The following is a 16,190-nucleotide window of genomic DNA, read 5'->3' on the forward strand; positions in this document are numbered from 1 at the left end:
GAATACCACAGGAAATTTTCCTGTGGGATTTTGCTTATATATATATATATATATATATATATATATATATATATATATATATATATATATATATATATGTGTGTGTGTGTGTGTGTGTGTGTGTGTGTGTGTGTGTGTGTGTGTGTGTGTGTGTGTGTGTGTGAATATGTATATTGTCCAGTACATACACATAAGTCCTCTTTTTCGCTAAATGGTATAGTTATATTTTTCTCGCGTTTCTTTTTCTCTTTACCAACGACCGGTAAGAGAGAGAGAGAGAGAGAGAGAGAGAGAGAGAGAGAGAGAGAGAGAGAGAGAGAGAGAGAGAGAGAGACGCGGGAGTAAAGTGAGAGCAAAAAATGAATAAATATACAAGGGCAGAGAGAAAGGAAAACCTTACTCATCTTAGAGAGAGAGAGAGAGAGAGAGGGAGAGAGAGAGAGAGAGAGACGCGGGAGTAAAGGAGAGCAAAAAATGAATAAATATACAAGGGCAGAGAGAAAGGAAAACCTTACTCATCTTAGAGAGAGAGAGAGAGAGAGAGAGAGAGAGAGAGAGAGAGAGAGAGAGAGAGAGAGTCTGTATATGCCAGTTAACCATACTACTACTTTCTAAGTATAAGTCGTTCTGTTCAAGATGACTCGAATGAGGAACTTTCAAGCGCTAGCTTATTCACTCATTTCTGCTAAGTATGCAATTGGGTCTCTCTCTCTCTCTCTCTCTCTCTCTCTCTCTCTCTCTCTCTCTCAGATAGCTTAAATTTTTATTCACTATCAAATTTTGTTGCAGGGACTAGACCTCTGTTTTTTTATTTACATTTTTCATGATTGTTGATAAATTTTTTTCGGCACCAATGGCTCTGCAATTATGACGCCAGATAAATTTTAATCCATCAATCAGTTAGTCAATCTCTCTCTCTCTCTCTCTCTCTCTCTCTCTCTCTCTCTCTCTCTCTCACACCAATACAACTGAAACGTTCCCTAACACATTGTGCCTCTGTTGAGCCAGGTAATGAACAGTCAGTCGATTGCTGTGGGTTGCAGCCGCTGGTGAAGAAACAGAAACGATAAAAATACAATTATACTGTATACTGAAAACGGGAAGTGTCTCGATGACGTAATCCGCTTCCCCCCGCCCCCCAACCTATCATCTCTTTCTCTTCTATGAAACAATGTCAATGTCATGTGTGCTGTCTGATTTTGTAAGTAGGACACGATGAGCACCCATTAATGCTCCATAACCTACATTGTAAGGGTTTTTGTGAAGGAATTCGAGTATTTAATGCTTATACATACATACATACATACATACATACATACATACATACATACATACATACATACATACTTAAATACGAACAACCACTTGCTTTCATTATCATGAAAATATGCAGCAGTAAAACCCCGTTAGTGTAAAACACTATATGTTTATATGTATGATGCGTGTGTTCATAGTCATAAATATTAATCTTCAGAACATTAGGAAATAATAGTGTCAGAAGTCTTTCCTACATTTCTGTGAAAACTGAACGTTTCCAGTGTTGTTTAGTACGTTCATTCAGTGTTAAACTGTTAAAATTCAAGGATAATTGCTTTTGTTCTTTCTTTTGTATCAATTTGGCAGTTACACACCACTGACAAGGAACTGTTGCTCTAAAGTATACAGTATATATTATGATGAATTAATCTAGGGACTGCAGAGAAATTTGGCTGAGAAGCATCTCTGTATTTAAGATATTATGCACTAAAATCTGTGTTAAATGTTAAAATTCAAAGATATTAACGTTTGTTCTTTCTCGATATCAATTTGGTAGTCACACACCACTGACAAGGAACTTTTGATCCAAAGTATATTTTTACGAACTGATCCAGTGACTGGAGAGATTCTGGACTAGAAGCTTCTCTTAATGGACAACAGAAGGAAACGGTTATCGTGAAAAATGGGTTAGGAGGAGACTGGAGAAAGTTAAATGGGAAGGTTGTACATAGGAGTAAGATGAGTGAGATCATTCTAGAATTCAATAAATATAGAATTTAGGCCAAATGCCAAGGGCTGGGACCTATGAGGTCATTCAGCGCTGAAACGGAAATTAACAGTAAGAAGGTTTGAAAGATGTAACAGGAGGAAAACCTCGTGGTTGCACTACGAATCAATTGTTTGGGGAGGGTGGAAAGTACGACGGAAGAAGAGAATATGAGAGGAGGTACAGTAAAAGGAACGAAAGGGGTTGCAGCTGGAGGTCTGAAGAGAGGAAGTAGTGTCACAAATAATTAAAACAAGGAATAGTGAATCTGCCATGTATTATGAGAGTATGATTAGATACATATATATGAAAATGTTCTCCGATTGGGAAGAAATATCTTATGCCATTAACAGTTAATATAGGGAAAAATAAATGCGCTAACTATCTTGATGATGACTGAAAATAGAGAACAAGAGATCTGCCCCGATCGAGTGACACCAGCTTTGGAATAAACAAAATCCACAGACGGAAGATTTTATTCTGAACAGCAAACAGACAAGACTTGAATTAATTGCGGACAGTCATGACTTTTCTATTCCGTTGCATTTTTGAACGGTGAATTGCATCCCGTGTATAGTCACTCACTCCAGAGATTTCGTGTACTGAAAATATTGTCATATATATATATGTATATATATATATATATGTATATATGTCAAGGATATTCACATCATGTTTTTATATGGCTTCAAATATTAAGGCATACCTAATCAGTTAATATCGAAATGATCTGCCATTGAGAGTAATGCCCCAGGTACAGAAGACAAGAAAATTCGTTACTATATATATATATATATATATATATATATATATATATATATATATATATGTGTGTGTGTGTGTGTGTGTATATATATATATACACATATATAAATATACATAATATATATAATATACATATGTGTGTGTATAGATACATATAAATTTATATATGCATATATATATATATATATATATATATATATATATATATATATATATATACTGTATAAATATATATATATATATATATATATATATATATATATATATATATATATATATATATGTGTGTGTGTGTGTGTGTGTGTGTGTGCGCGTATGTGTGCCCACTTCCTCGCTTATTCGTTCAACTGCTCGTCGCATGAAATACAGCACATACTTAGAAAGTTAACACAATACACATCAACTTCCACCACATCCAGCGCAAACAAACATGTCCAGAATTATTCTCACAGAGCGCCGGGGCAACACATCATTTTGTGGGAGGTCCTCGCGTGGAAATAGAAAATGCTTTAATTAACACTCACCTTTCACTAAATTAAAGTCATTAGTGAGGATGTGGCCGTGAAAAAGGTTTTCCCTGTACGAGCCACCTCGAAACTTCGCTGTGGAAGAAAAAAAAAGAAGTAAATCATTATTAAAAGGGTTTCCAATATTTGTTTATTTTAATTTTCTAATTTATATTTTTTTGTTTTTCCTTTTATTAAAATTTTAACTGAAAAGTAAATAGGTACTGGAATGGAAATATTAAAATTTAGACCAAAGACCAAGCGCTGGTACTAATGAGGTCATTCAGAGCTGAAAATAATGCTGAAACAATTGTTAGGAGAGGGTGGAAAGTAAGATGGAAGAAAAATAATATGAACGGAGGTACAGTAAAAGGAATTAAAAGGATTGCAGCCAGAGGCCGAAGGGATGCTGCAAAGAACCTTAAGCTAGGCCTACAGTGCTCCGCGTGAGGTACACTGACGGCAATTCCTCCTTACCGGGGTAAATAGGTAGTGAACGATTTTATACCTATTCGATATTTGATTGCAAGAGTGGAGACAACAAGTAGAAGAATAATAGTGAGAAATAAATGACAGAATAAGACAAAATGACAAGAAACGTGCAACAAATATTTTGCTTTGTTTTGATTCCGTTATTAACGTGATCTGGCTTCGCACGACAATGGCCATCATCGACGCTGGAAAAGAGTACTAAAGACAGGTAATGTCTATTAATGAGGTTACTGATAATAGCTCTCTCTCTCTCTCTCTCTCTCTCTCTCTCTCTCTCTCTATATATATATATATATATATATATATATATATATATATACGAGTATATATACTTATATGATATATATATATATATATATATGTATATATATATGTATATATATATATATATATATATATATATATGTTATATGTATAAAACACACACACATACTGTATATATATAAATGAAACATATAATACATACATATATATATCATATAATTTTATATATATATATATATATATATATATATATATATATATATATATATATATATATATATATATATATATATACATATACATATACATATTACACTGTTTCCGTAATAGGGGTTGACTCACGACATCGACATTTCTATTGACTACATTGCTGAATGACGTCACAATCTTCGTTTCTATCACTCTTTATCTGTTATTAGAAATTTCCTTTCGAAAATTAATATCATTTCTGTTTTTTCGTCTTGCTCGACTTTTTGCTCTCTCATTTCCCCCCTCTCTCTCTCTCTCTCTCTCTCTCTCTCTCTCTCTCTCTCTCTCCTCTTGTCTTTGGTCTATTTCGCATTCCATCTTTTATATTCACTCGCCTCTCCCCTCTCGATTTTTTTCCCTTAAACTACTCTCTCTCTCTCTTTCTCTACTATCTCTCATGTTTCCTCTCTTAGTTACACTCTCCCACAATTTCTCCGTTTCACTCTTTCTTGTGATTTCACTGTGGCCCTAATTATTTCGCTCTCGACTTCACGCTTTCCATCGGTTTCTTGCTCTGTCTCTCTTAATTTCTCTCTACATCATTTTTTCTCTTTTTTTTAGTGTTGCGTTTTGCTCTTCTATTCGCCTTTCTTTAATATTTCTATCTCTATCTCTTTCTCTTGCTTTTTTTTTGCTGCATGCAACTCTCTCTCAATTTCTGTTTCTCTCGCTCCACTCTTCCTCATTCCTTGCTGATTTTCACTCTCCAACAATTTTTGTCTCTCCCTCTCTCTCTCTCTCTCTCTCTCTTCCTAAAATCACTCTGGCGTTCTCTTCTTTTTCTTCCCTGAGTTCCATTCTGTTAGGTTTTCTCTTCCAACTGCAATTTGCCACGGTCACTCTCTCTCTCTCTCTCTCTCTCTCTCTCTCTCTCTCGGGACTGCATTCCGCCGCTTTGTTTCAAATGCCCTTCCGCACTATGTATCTCTCTTTTCCTCTCTGCACCTCACTCTCTTTCTCAGTGTCTCTTTACCACACTTCTTTCTTAATCGCCTCTCTCTCTCTCTCTCTCTCTCTCTCTCTCTCTCTCTCTCTACTCTATGGCTTGCACTCTCCCTCTGTCGCACCCTCTCAACTGCAACCCCCATTCTTTCCCCCTCTGCAACAACTCACTCTTTCTCAATGTAGTTACCTCACTTCTTTCCTAAGCCTTCCTCCCGCTCTCTCTTTCTCTCTCTCTCTCTACGGATTGCACTCCGCCGCTTTGTTTCAAATGTACTTCCGTACTATGTCTCTCTTTTCCTCTCTGCACCTCACTCTCTTTCTCAATGTCTCTTTGCCATACTTCTTTCTTAATCGCCTCTCTCTCTCTCTCTCTCTCTCTCTCTCTACTCTATGGCTTGCACTCTCCCTCTGTTGCACCCTCTCAACTGCAACCCCCATTTTTCCCCCTCTGCAACAACTCACTCTTTCTCAATGTAGTTACCTCACTTCTTTCATAAGCCTTCCTCCCGCTCTCTCTCTCTCTCTCTCTCTCTCCTTATGGCTTGCACCCTCCCTCTGTTGTCCCTTCTCAACTGCACTCCCCCACTCTCTTCCTCCCTGCACCACACTCTTTCTCAATGTGTCCTTACCTCACTTTCTTCTTAGCCCCCTCTCTCTCTCTCTCTCTCTCTCTCTCTCTCTCTCTCTCTCTCTCTCCCCTGGGCTTGCACTCTCCCTCGGTGTCTCTGCGAGTCTCAATCTGGAGTGACTGAGTGCCGCAGTTACGTCGAAAATGAATCGGGATGATTGTGGTCCCAGTCGAACAAAGCGCGTAATGTGTTTATGAACCAATTTAGAACCGAACAAATTGATTTCGGGAGCCGTGGCTCTCGCTGGCAACTGTTAATTCGGACGAATTTAAAAGTTGCTTCGGAGTATGAATTGGTTTTACTTTCCGCTACAGAGGACAAAGGACCCACCCAGTCATTTCTCCCTTTTCGGAGGGACTCTGCCTTCGCTCTCCAGTACGTTATTTCGAAACAGGCGACTTTTTACCTTTTTTTTTTTTTTTTACTTTTACTTTCCGTTCCTAACTCCGAACTCTGTGTAAGGTGGATGGCTCAAGTTTGCTTTTATGTTTTTAAAAGTTTTTTTTTTTTTTTTTACTTGCATTCCCTCGATAGAGATGTGACAGGATTTTGCTTTGCGTTTTTTTTCAATCCGGGTTTTGAAAATTTTTCTTTTTCGGAAAAAAATCGAAAGACATCATACCGTATTATCTGTAAGAACCCTCCTGTTACAAAGAAACTGATTAATTCCTATCCCTTTTCATTTAAATGAATCAACCTGAGTATGTGAGCTTTATTTAACATCCAACCACAAAAATACCAACAAGCACAAAAATAGTAAAAGTAAAAAAAAAACCTGTAAAGAATTATGGATGAAAATCACACTAACGAAAGTAAAAAAAAGTACGAATCCTCGTTGTTTAAAAAAATTAAGTAATTTACTTATTGATTTATTTATTTACTTCATATGTTTTCATGTGTCTATTTCGCAGGATGAAAGGGGTCGAAGTTTTGGTGACCTTGCTGCTGGTCACGGGTGCCAGGGCTGGAGTGGTGAGTCTTGTTATCTTTTTAATCTATGAAATATCTTCATAAAAGCTGAATTAATTCTCGCCAAATTATATGCTCCGCATGCTTTTAAAGTTACAGCACTTTTTTCAAAACGTAGTATACTTTGCCATTTTCAGGATACATGACAATTTTCAAAGTGGGTTGTGATTTCAGTGATATCAAATCAATTTGATTTCGATGGCTATTAGTTTAGGAAGGATTGACTCTTGTGTTCTCTAGGTTATCTAGACGTTAATCAGCATGCGGCTAATATAAGTAATTTTCTCCTTTACTCTTAATTTTGCAAGAGTGAAAGGATATTACGATACTGCCCTGACTACATTCATTAAAGCTTTGTACAGATGCCTCTAGTTTCTGTATCTAAAGCTGTTACAAAACTCTCTATTTATGACATTAACATCCAGTATCTTTATGCTTCAGTGGGACAACATTGTAGCAGGCTTCAACAGCGCCTTTGGAAACACAGAGGAAGCACCTTACACTCTCATCAAGACTACTGAGGTAAGATTAGATGATAAATATGGCATGGTTTCATGTTTACTGTAGCACACAGCTAGTTGAAGTTTTGTTTCCTTGAACTTTCACCAGTCTGAAATGTTTTTCGTTACCTAGGCTGTTTCATTGCTTGAAGAATGCACTTCAAACAACTGAATTAGATAAATTTTGACAAAGAAATGGTGTTTCCCTAAACGAAACATCAGTTTCATAGAAGGACTTTACAGTACATGCATCACATTCAATGAACTGAATCAGATCAATTTTGACAAAGAAAGGGTGTTTCCTAAAAAGGAAACATCCCAGTGTCACATGCTGACTGTAGATAATCACGTTCAATGATGTGTAAGCAACTGCCGTTAGCACTTTCCTTTGTAAACTTCAGAACTACGTCGAACGCCTGTACCCTGCCAAGAAATGGGTCTGCACGACAGCCACTGGTCCAACTAAGGAAGAGGCAGAGGAGACATCCATGTTCATGAAGCTCTTCAGATACATTTCTGGACAAAATGAAAGGAGTGAGTGGGAGTTCTGTTTTACTGCCTTTGCTGGAAGGTTATATAACCTTCCACTGTTGGAAGGTTATAATTCTTGTTTTCATATTCACTGTAATACACTGTAACACAAGGATTATAACCTTTCATTGTTGGAAGGTTTATATTTCTGGTTTTCATATTCACTGTAATACACTGTAACACAAGAATTATAACCTATCACTGTTGGAAGGTTTATAATTCTTGTTTTCATATTCACTGTAATACAGTGTAACACACTGTAACACAAGAATTATAACCTTTCATTGTTGGAAGGTTTATATTTCTGGTTTTCATATTCACTGTAATACACTGTAACACAAAAATTATAACCTTTCACTGTTGGAAAGTTTATAATTCTTGTTTTTATATTCACTGTAATACAGTGTAACACACTGTAACACAAGAATTATAACCTACCATTAATGAAATGTTTATATTCATGTTTTCATATTCTCTGTAACACTGTAACACAAGAATTATAACCTTTCATTGTTGGAAGGTTTACATTTCTGGTTTTCATATTCACTGTAATACACTGTTACACAAGAATTATAACCTACCATTATTGAAATGTTTATAATTCATGTTTTCATATTCACTGTAACACTGTAACACAAGAATTATAACCTTCCATTGTTGAAAAGCTTACAATTCTTGCTTTCATTTTCACTGTAATATATTGCAACACAAGAATTACAACCTTCCATTGTTGGAAGGCTATATTTCTTGTTTTCATATTCACTGTAACACAAGAATTTTAACATACCATTCTTGAAAAGTTGTAATTATTTTTTTTAATATCAGTGTAACAAAAGAGTTATAACCTTCCACTGTTGTAGAGTTATAAGTCTTGTTTCATATCCACTATAACACAAGAAAGACAACCTTCCATTTTTGGAAGGCTATATTTCTTGTTTTCATGTTCACTGTAACACAAGAATTATAACCTTCCATTGTTGGAAGGTTATAATTCTTGCTTTCATATTCACTGTAACACAAGAATGATAACCCCCCATTGTTGGGAGGTTATAATTCTTTTTAATATATTCACTGTAACACACGGTAACACAAGAATTATAACACTCCAATGTTGGAAGGTTATAATTCTTTTTATCATATTCACTGTAACACACTGTAACACAAGAATGATAACCCTCCATGGTGGAAGGTTGTAATTCTTCTTATCATATTCACTTTAACACACTGTAACACAAGAATTTAACCTTCCATTGTTGGGAGGTTATAATTCTTCCTTTCATATTCACTGTAGCACACTGTAACACAAAAGTGATAACCCTCCATTGTTGGAAGGTTATAATTCTTTTTATCATTTTCACTGTGACACACTGTAACACAAGAATGATAACCCTCCGTTGTTGGATGGTTATAATTCTTCCTTTCATATTCACTATAGCACACTGTAACACAAGAATTATAATATTCCATTGTTGGAAGTTATAATTCTTCCTTTCATATTCACTGTAGCACACTGTAACACAAGAATTATAACCTTCCATTGTTGGAAGGTTATAATTCTTCCTTTCATATTCACTGTAGCACACTGTAACACAAGAGTTTTAACTCTCCTTTGTTAGAAGGTTATAATTCTTTTTATCATATTCATTGTACCACACTGTAACACAAGATTGATAACCCTCCATTGCTGGAAGGTTATAATTCTTTTTATCATGTCCACTGTAACACAAGAATGATAACCCTCCATTATTGGAAGATTGTAATTCTTTTCATCATATTCATTGTAATACACTGTAACACAAGAATGATAACCCTCCATTGCTGGAAGTTTATAATTCTTTTAATCATATTCATTGTAACACACTGTAACACAAGAATGATAATCCTCCACTGTTGGAAGGTTATAATTCTTGCTTTCATATTCACTGTAGAACACTGTAACACAAGAATTATAACCTTCCATTGTTGGGAGGTTATAATTCTTGCTTTCATATTCACTGCAGAACACTGTAACACAAGAATTATAACCTTCCATTGTTGGAAGGTTGATAATTCTTGTTTTCGTATTCACTCTAACACATTGTAACACAAGAATGATAACCTTCCATTGCTGGAAGGTTATAATTCTTGTTTTCATATTCACTGCAACACACCGTAACACAAGATGATAACCTTCCATTGTTGGAAGGTTATAATTCTTGTTTTCATATTCACTGTAACATGCTGTAACACAAGAATGATAACCTTCCATTGTTGGAAGGTTATAATTCTTGTTTTCATATTCACTGTAACACGCCGTAACACAAGATGATAACCTTCCATTGTTGGACGGTTATAATTCTTGTTTTCATATTCACTGTAACACGCTGTAACACAAGAATGATAACCTTCCATTATTGGAAGGTTTACAATTATTCTTGTTTATAGGGTTGGTTATGAAAGCCTGCTTTTGTAGGGTCGGATTATCCTTTGAACCGCTTTTTTGGTATCTTGGAACATCACTGTAGGGTTAGCTAAGGATGTAAATACATATTGTAAACAGCAATTCTCCGGAAAAATCACATAGCATTAGACCTGATAATATTTTTTGAAGGATTCAGTTGTTGCTGGGATGAAGTAATTCTGTAATGTGAACACAGTCACTGGCATGTTCTTGTCACTTTTATGGTTCCTATTCATGAGATAAGCAGCCAATTTTGTCCTGTAAAGGTGACATAAATAGTAATCAGGTTGGCTAGCTTTACTCCTTTCTTTCCGGTTATCACCGAAGTCCATTTGCCTAAGAACCTTATTTGAAATTTTAGCTTTTGAAATAATTTTGATAATGAGCTTGTTGGTCACTAAATGAATACAATGGTCAACATAGGAAGTAGCTCAAATACAGCAGTCAACATATGGTGTAGTTCAGTTTAGTTGACTGGTCGAATGTTTGCCATAGCAAAGGAGCTTCAGTTTTTCTCATGTGATTATTCTTCAGTTGTGGGTGTTAAGCTCTTCACCTTTATTCTTTCTTTGCTTCCACATCTAACGCAATTTTTCTTTGCCAATACTCTGCAGGCGAATCTATCCCAATGACAGTCCCAGTGACAACAGAATACACCCACGGAGACTCAGGAACCAACACTTACACCATGTGCTTCTTCATTGGTGAAGATCACCAGGCTGACCCTCCTAAACCAGAGGACGAAACTGTCTTCATTGAGGACCGCCCTGCCTTGACCATCTACACCAGGTAGGGTACTCAGTGCAGTGGGTTTTCAGGTGATCTGGCCTTGTCTCAGGAATGATTCACCTGCAGATGTAAAGCAGACTTAGTTGTTGTGTCTACAGGTAACTGTAGTCTCTTCATTTTCACTAACAGATACTTTATTACAGTTTATTTATTTCTCACTGATAGGCACTACATACCAGAAGGGCTATTTACTGCAGAGGTGCTAAGGTTACCACTCTGGGGTACTAGCATTTCCATTTACTTTCGGTGACTCATGGTAACACTATAGTTTCAATCTTCCCAAAGTAATATAAGTCTCAGACTACTTCTTGGCGGTCCTATGGTCAGGGATGCCTGAGATAGTTTTACTGATAATTTCTGCAGAGGACAAAGAGGCTTATTCCTTATACGTGATCTTCAGTAAACTGTACATCCGAGATCTTTTTACTGATAATTTCTGCAGAGATCAACAAGACCCATTCCTTTCACGCGATCTTCGTCTACTGTACATCTATCTGATCATTTCAGGACCGTGGGCGGGTACATGAGAACCGAATCAAGGTGGATGGACGAGGCTGCGAGATTGGCCGGATTCCTTCAGGACGAAGGGACCTCCGTCTCTCTGAATCACATGTACTGGTTAGTAATATTCATTCATTGGCATATTCCCAGTTTAACCTATTGCAATAATGATTCATCCATTTACTTAAGAGTAACTCCACTGCCGCTTAAATAGCGGTGAGGACTTGGTTATCAGGGTCTCCAAGTTTGCAGGGCGGTAGGCCAGATAGGATCTTGATGCTTGAGGCCCGCAAACTCATTGCTTTCGTTAATGAAGTATATGTAATCGATTTAAGGTTCCTTTCTTCTGAGATTGCTGGTCGAGGACAACAAATTTCGTATATATATATATATATATATATATATATATATATATATATATATATATATATATATATATATATATATATATATATATATATATATATATATATATATATATATATATATATATATTATATACACACTTGCTATATCTATTCAACAATAATTATCTCGTAGTTCTCTTTTCATTTCATTTTATGTCTATGGCTGGGAAGTTTTCTATTTTGACCTCTCTCTCTCTCTCTCTCTCTCTCTCTCTCTCTCTCTCTCTCTCTCTCTCTCTCTCATACCATTCTCCCGTGGGATCTTTGATCCCTATTTTCCTATTTTTTCCTGTATGTCATTTTTTTTATTTCGTTATGCCCGATGAACGTCATTTATCTTTAACCATTTCACTTTTATTTTTCACTCACGGATTTCTCTTTTCTCCTCAGGGTTGGATACGACGCTCCTTTCAAGTTCTGGAACAGACGTAACGAAGTTTGGTTCCGGGCAAATTAAATAGCAAAGACTCTCTTTGTTCGAACAACAGCGACAGCCCTTCTTAGAGCAACAGCAAACAACCGTCGCTATTTAAATGAAAACTACTGTCGTTGTTATAAGCGACAGCGACCGTCCTTGTTGACGTAACAAAGACTCTCATTCGTGTTGGTGATTGTCCTTGTTTAATTAACAAAGACTGGCCTTGCTTTCAAGCAACAAAGACTGTCCTTGTTTAATTAAGTAGGAGCCGCTGCTGTCACCAAGCGGCTCCAACAAAACCAAGTAGCAAGTAGCAGCAACAAGCTGAGTAGCGAGTAGTAACTGTTTCATATTTATCAGCAGCTTCAGTAACGTCACGCTTGACGAATTAACTTTACAAATTAGGATAAGAACTGGAGTTTCAATCTTTGTTTTAGAACGGGAGATTTTGTAAGATACTGAGGATTTTCAATGCTTCAATCGGTGACGGATAAGTACGACATTTTGTTTATTTTGCCTTAGGAAACGGAGGCCAGTACTCTAGATGATAAAATTTCAGAGTAGCGTGTGATTGTCAACTTTCAAAAATACAATAAGTTGTCCCCCTCTGTGTGCGTTTTTGTCATCTCCATTCCCTAGTACGAATACGCCCTAGTTAACACCTGCAGCTGCCTTGCTTTGTTCGTATCTCGACAGAGCCGTTAATTGGGACTGAAATGCATAATGATTACAAGTAATATAACAGGAATGATTTAAGTGGCAGCAGGCCACCTGCGCTTGTTGTCAAACACCATGTTTCACGGAATGTCATCTGGTTAGAGCAAGGAGCAAAGTTGGTTTAGCGGAAAACGCTTTGTTACAATAACATCATTCTCTGTTGAAAAGTATATCGTGCACCCAGAGTTTTTATAAAGAGTCTTGCAACGGAACCAGACCCAGTCTGACCTTGAAATAGAATGGACCGTGAAATATTACAACTAATAAACATATCGTACAGAAAAATTCTCATAGGCCTACCGTCGCACATTGTGATCACAAGTGCATGAAGAAACACAGTATTCAGTACACTCAATGCCGTATCTAGGCTTGCAGAAGGCCTATTCTGACCTGAAACAGAATGGAGAGGCGTCAGATATGAGGATGCTAATATGAATAATTCGGTCGTAGAGGACGATTTTCATAGGCTTACCCTCAAACAAAGTAAGATGACATAAGGTCCTGTATACAGAAAGCCATTCTTGTGGACAGGTTTATTTAGGCCTACCACACTCGCCTACAAAAGGAACAGGACAAAAGAGTGAACACAATGTGTATTATGCTAAAAGAGACCAGATAAGAGATGAAGATGCTGGAAGCCATTCAGAGGTTGGGTGAGCTTATGTCAACCACGCGATAAGTTAATTCGACTGAATAGTTTTACAGGATCACAAAAAAAAAAAAACCGTATGAGAGTAGTGCCGTCAGTGCACCTCACGCGATGCACTGTAGGTATTACTAAAGGTTCTTTGCAGCGTCCCTTCGGCCCCTAACTGCAACCCCTTTCATTCCTTTTACTCTCCCTCCATTCATATTATATTTCTTCCATCTTGCTATCCTAACGATTATTTCATAGGGCAACTGCGAGGTTTTAAACCTGTTACACCTTTCAGACCTACCTACTCTCAATTTCCTTTCCGGCGCCGAATGATCTCAAAGGTCCCAGTGCTTGGCCTTTGGCCTAAACTCTATATTCCATTCCAAATCGTGAAGCAAAACTTGTTAGCAATCTACGGTGAATACTTTTACATTTAACTAAACGGGTGCAGCGGGTTGCATCTATTTAATTACAAATAAATAAATCAACGATCATTTGATTTATCTGCCATTAATATAATACGTTAGATTAATCTTACATTGTTATGTAGGAAGGGAATAACTCTGGCCTTACCAGAGTCAGTGTCCGTAACACAATTCAGTTTGTGTGGTACACATGTGTGCGTGTGTTCAACACATGTCTTCTACAGGACTTAGGAGCAGATTCACCGAACTCTAATTAACTGTAAATTCCTCTACTTTGAGGAATTCTTAGTTGCAGCACGAAAATTATTATTATTATTATTATTATTATTATTATTATTATTATTATTATTATTATTATTATTATTATTGCTGTTATTATTATTATTATTATTATTATTATTATTATTATTATTATTATTATTCAAACAATCAAACGTAAGACAAGCCAGAAAACATAAAATGCAGAGTAAGCCTTCACAGAATAGAGATCCCTTTTATGAAACAGAAAGAACAAGCCCAAAAGATGCAAAACAAAACACTCAAAAAATAATTAATAAAAAAATAAAATTGAAACAAACAGCAGTTCAGGTCATGAAAATTAAGATAAGGAAAATGCCACGTCCTAAAGCTACTTTAGAGCTGGGACCTTCAGAATGAAAAAAGAAATCAAATATAAAAAAAATAAAGTAGAAAGATAAAAACTAAAGGTAAAAATGTTTGGCAAGAAAGGATAGGGTTAAATTGGTATCTTGTTGAAGTATTCATATACTAATGAGTCGGAATATTTCTGAGTGATACGCAACATATACATATGTATACATACATATATATATATATATATATATATATATATATACTGTGTATATATATATATATATATATATATATATATATATATATATATATTTATCAATAATTCATATTCCGCTATTCTGATCTGCGATTTAACAAGACCTCAGTGATGAACGGCCGACCTCACGTAAGGTGCCCATCCAACCACGCACAGGTAATTACCTCAATCAGCTTCCACACCTGGTTTTCATTTATTTATATTCATCATCCTCACTTCATATTCATAAAGGCTTTGGCTTAATAGTTCCCTCATACTCTTTCACCTCAACTTTTGCTTCCATAGACATACTAGAAGACAGTTACAAACACACTTGTATATATATATATATATATATATATATATATATATATATATATATATATATATATATATATATATATATATATATATATATATATAATAAAACGGAGATAAATTGACCTCGAAGATCAATGTGCAAGGAGATTTACCTTCATGAGATCTAAAGATTCCTACAAATAGCAGCAAAGTACAAAATTACAAATTATATATATTTATATACTGTATGTATATGTACATACATACATACATATGAATATATACATATATATACTGTATATATGCACACATACACACATGTATATATACAGTATATATATATATATATATATATATATATATATATATATATATATATATATATATATATATAGTGAGCAGGTGTGTGCCCAGTTGCATAACAATATTATTACACTACACAAGTATAACGACGCTATCACTGTTTGCATGTCCCCTGTTATTACAGTATTCAAAACCTAGTTCTGTGGGTAAGCTCTAGCACAATAATTTTTTAATGCGTATGATTAATAATTCATAATTTTCTTATTTACAGAAGATTTAATGATTAAAGGATTTCACACAACGTGTCGTATGGACGAACTGGCACGCGTGATGTTTACTGCTCACCTGCGGTGGTACCGAAATAGAGAATGATTCATATTCTCCGAGAGAGAGAGAGAGAGAGAGAGAGAGAGAGAGAGAGAGAGAGAGAGAGAGAGAGATGCTCCTTGAATACGAATATTTTACCAGCAGTTTCAGTTCATTGAAAACTGGGGGAGAGAGAGAGAGAGAGAGAGAGAGAGAGAGAGAGAGAGAGAGAGAGAGAGAGATGC

General features: G+C 35.9%; 1 protein-coding gene across 1 annotated transcript in view; it reads left to right on the forward strand.

The window, feature by feature from the left end:
• LOC136848696 (heme-binding protein 1-like) overlaps positions 1-13,036 on the forward strand; it is a 17,976-nt gene extending 4,940 nt beyond the window's left edge. The window contains exons 2-7 of the mRNA XM_067121205.1: positions 6,785-6,845; positions 7,284-7,364; positions 7,744-7,876; positions 10,928-11,102; positions 11,610-11,720; positions 12,401-13,036. Of these exons, the coding sequence (XP_066977306.1) occupies positions 6,786-6,845; positions 7,284-7,364; positions 7,744-7,876; positions 10,928-11,102; positions 11,610-11,720; positions 12,401-12,467 (627 nt within the window). The 5' untranslated portion in view covers position 6,785 and the 3' untranslated portion in view covers positions 12,468-13,036. The remainder of the gene's footprint in view (positions 1-6,784; positions 6,846-7,283; positions 7,365-7,743; positions 7,877-10,927; positions 11,103-11,609; positions 11,721-12,400) is intronic.
• Positions 13,037-16,190: the final 3,154 nt, after the last annotated feature.

This window comes from Macrobrachium rosenbergii, chromosome 19 (genome assembly GCF_040412425.1).
Source record: "Macrobrachium rosenbergii isolate ZJJX-2024 chromosome 19, ASM4041242v1, whole genome shotgun sequence".
NCBI lineage: Eukaryota > Metazoa > Arthropoda > Malacostraca > Decapoda > Palaemonidae > Macrobrachium > Macrobrachium rosenbergii.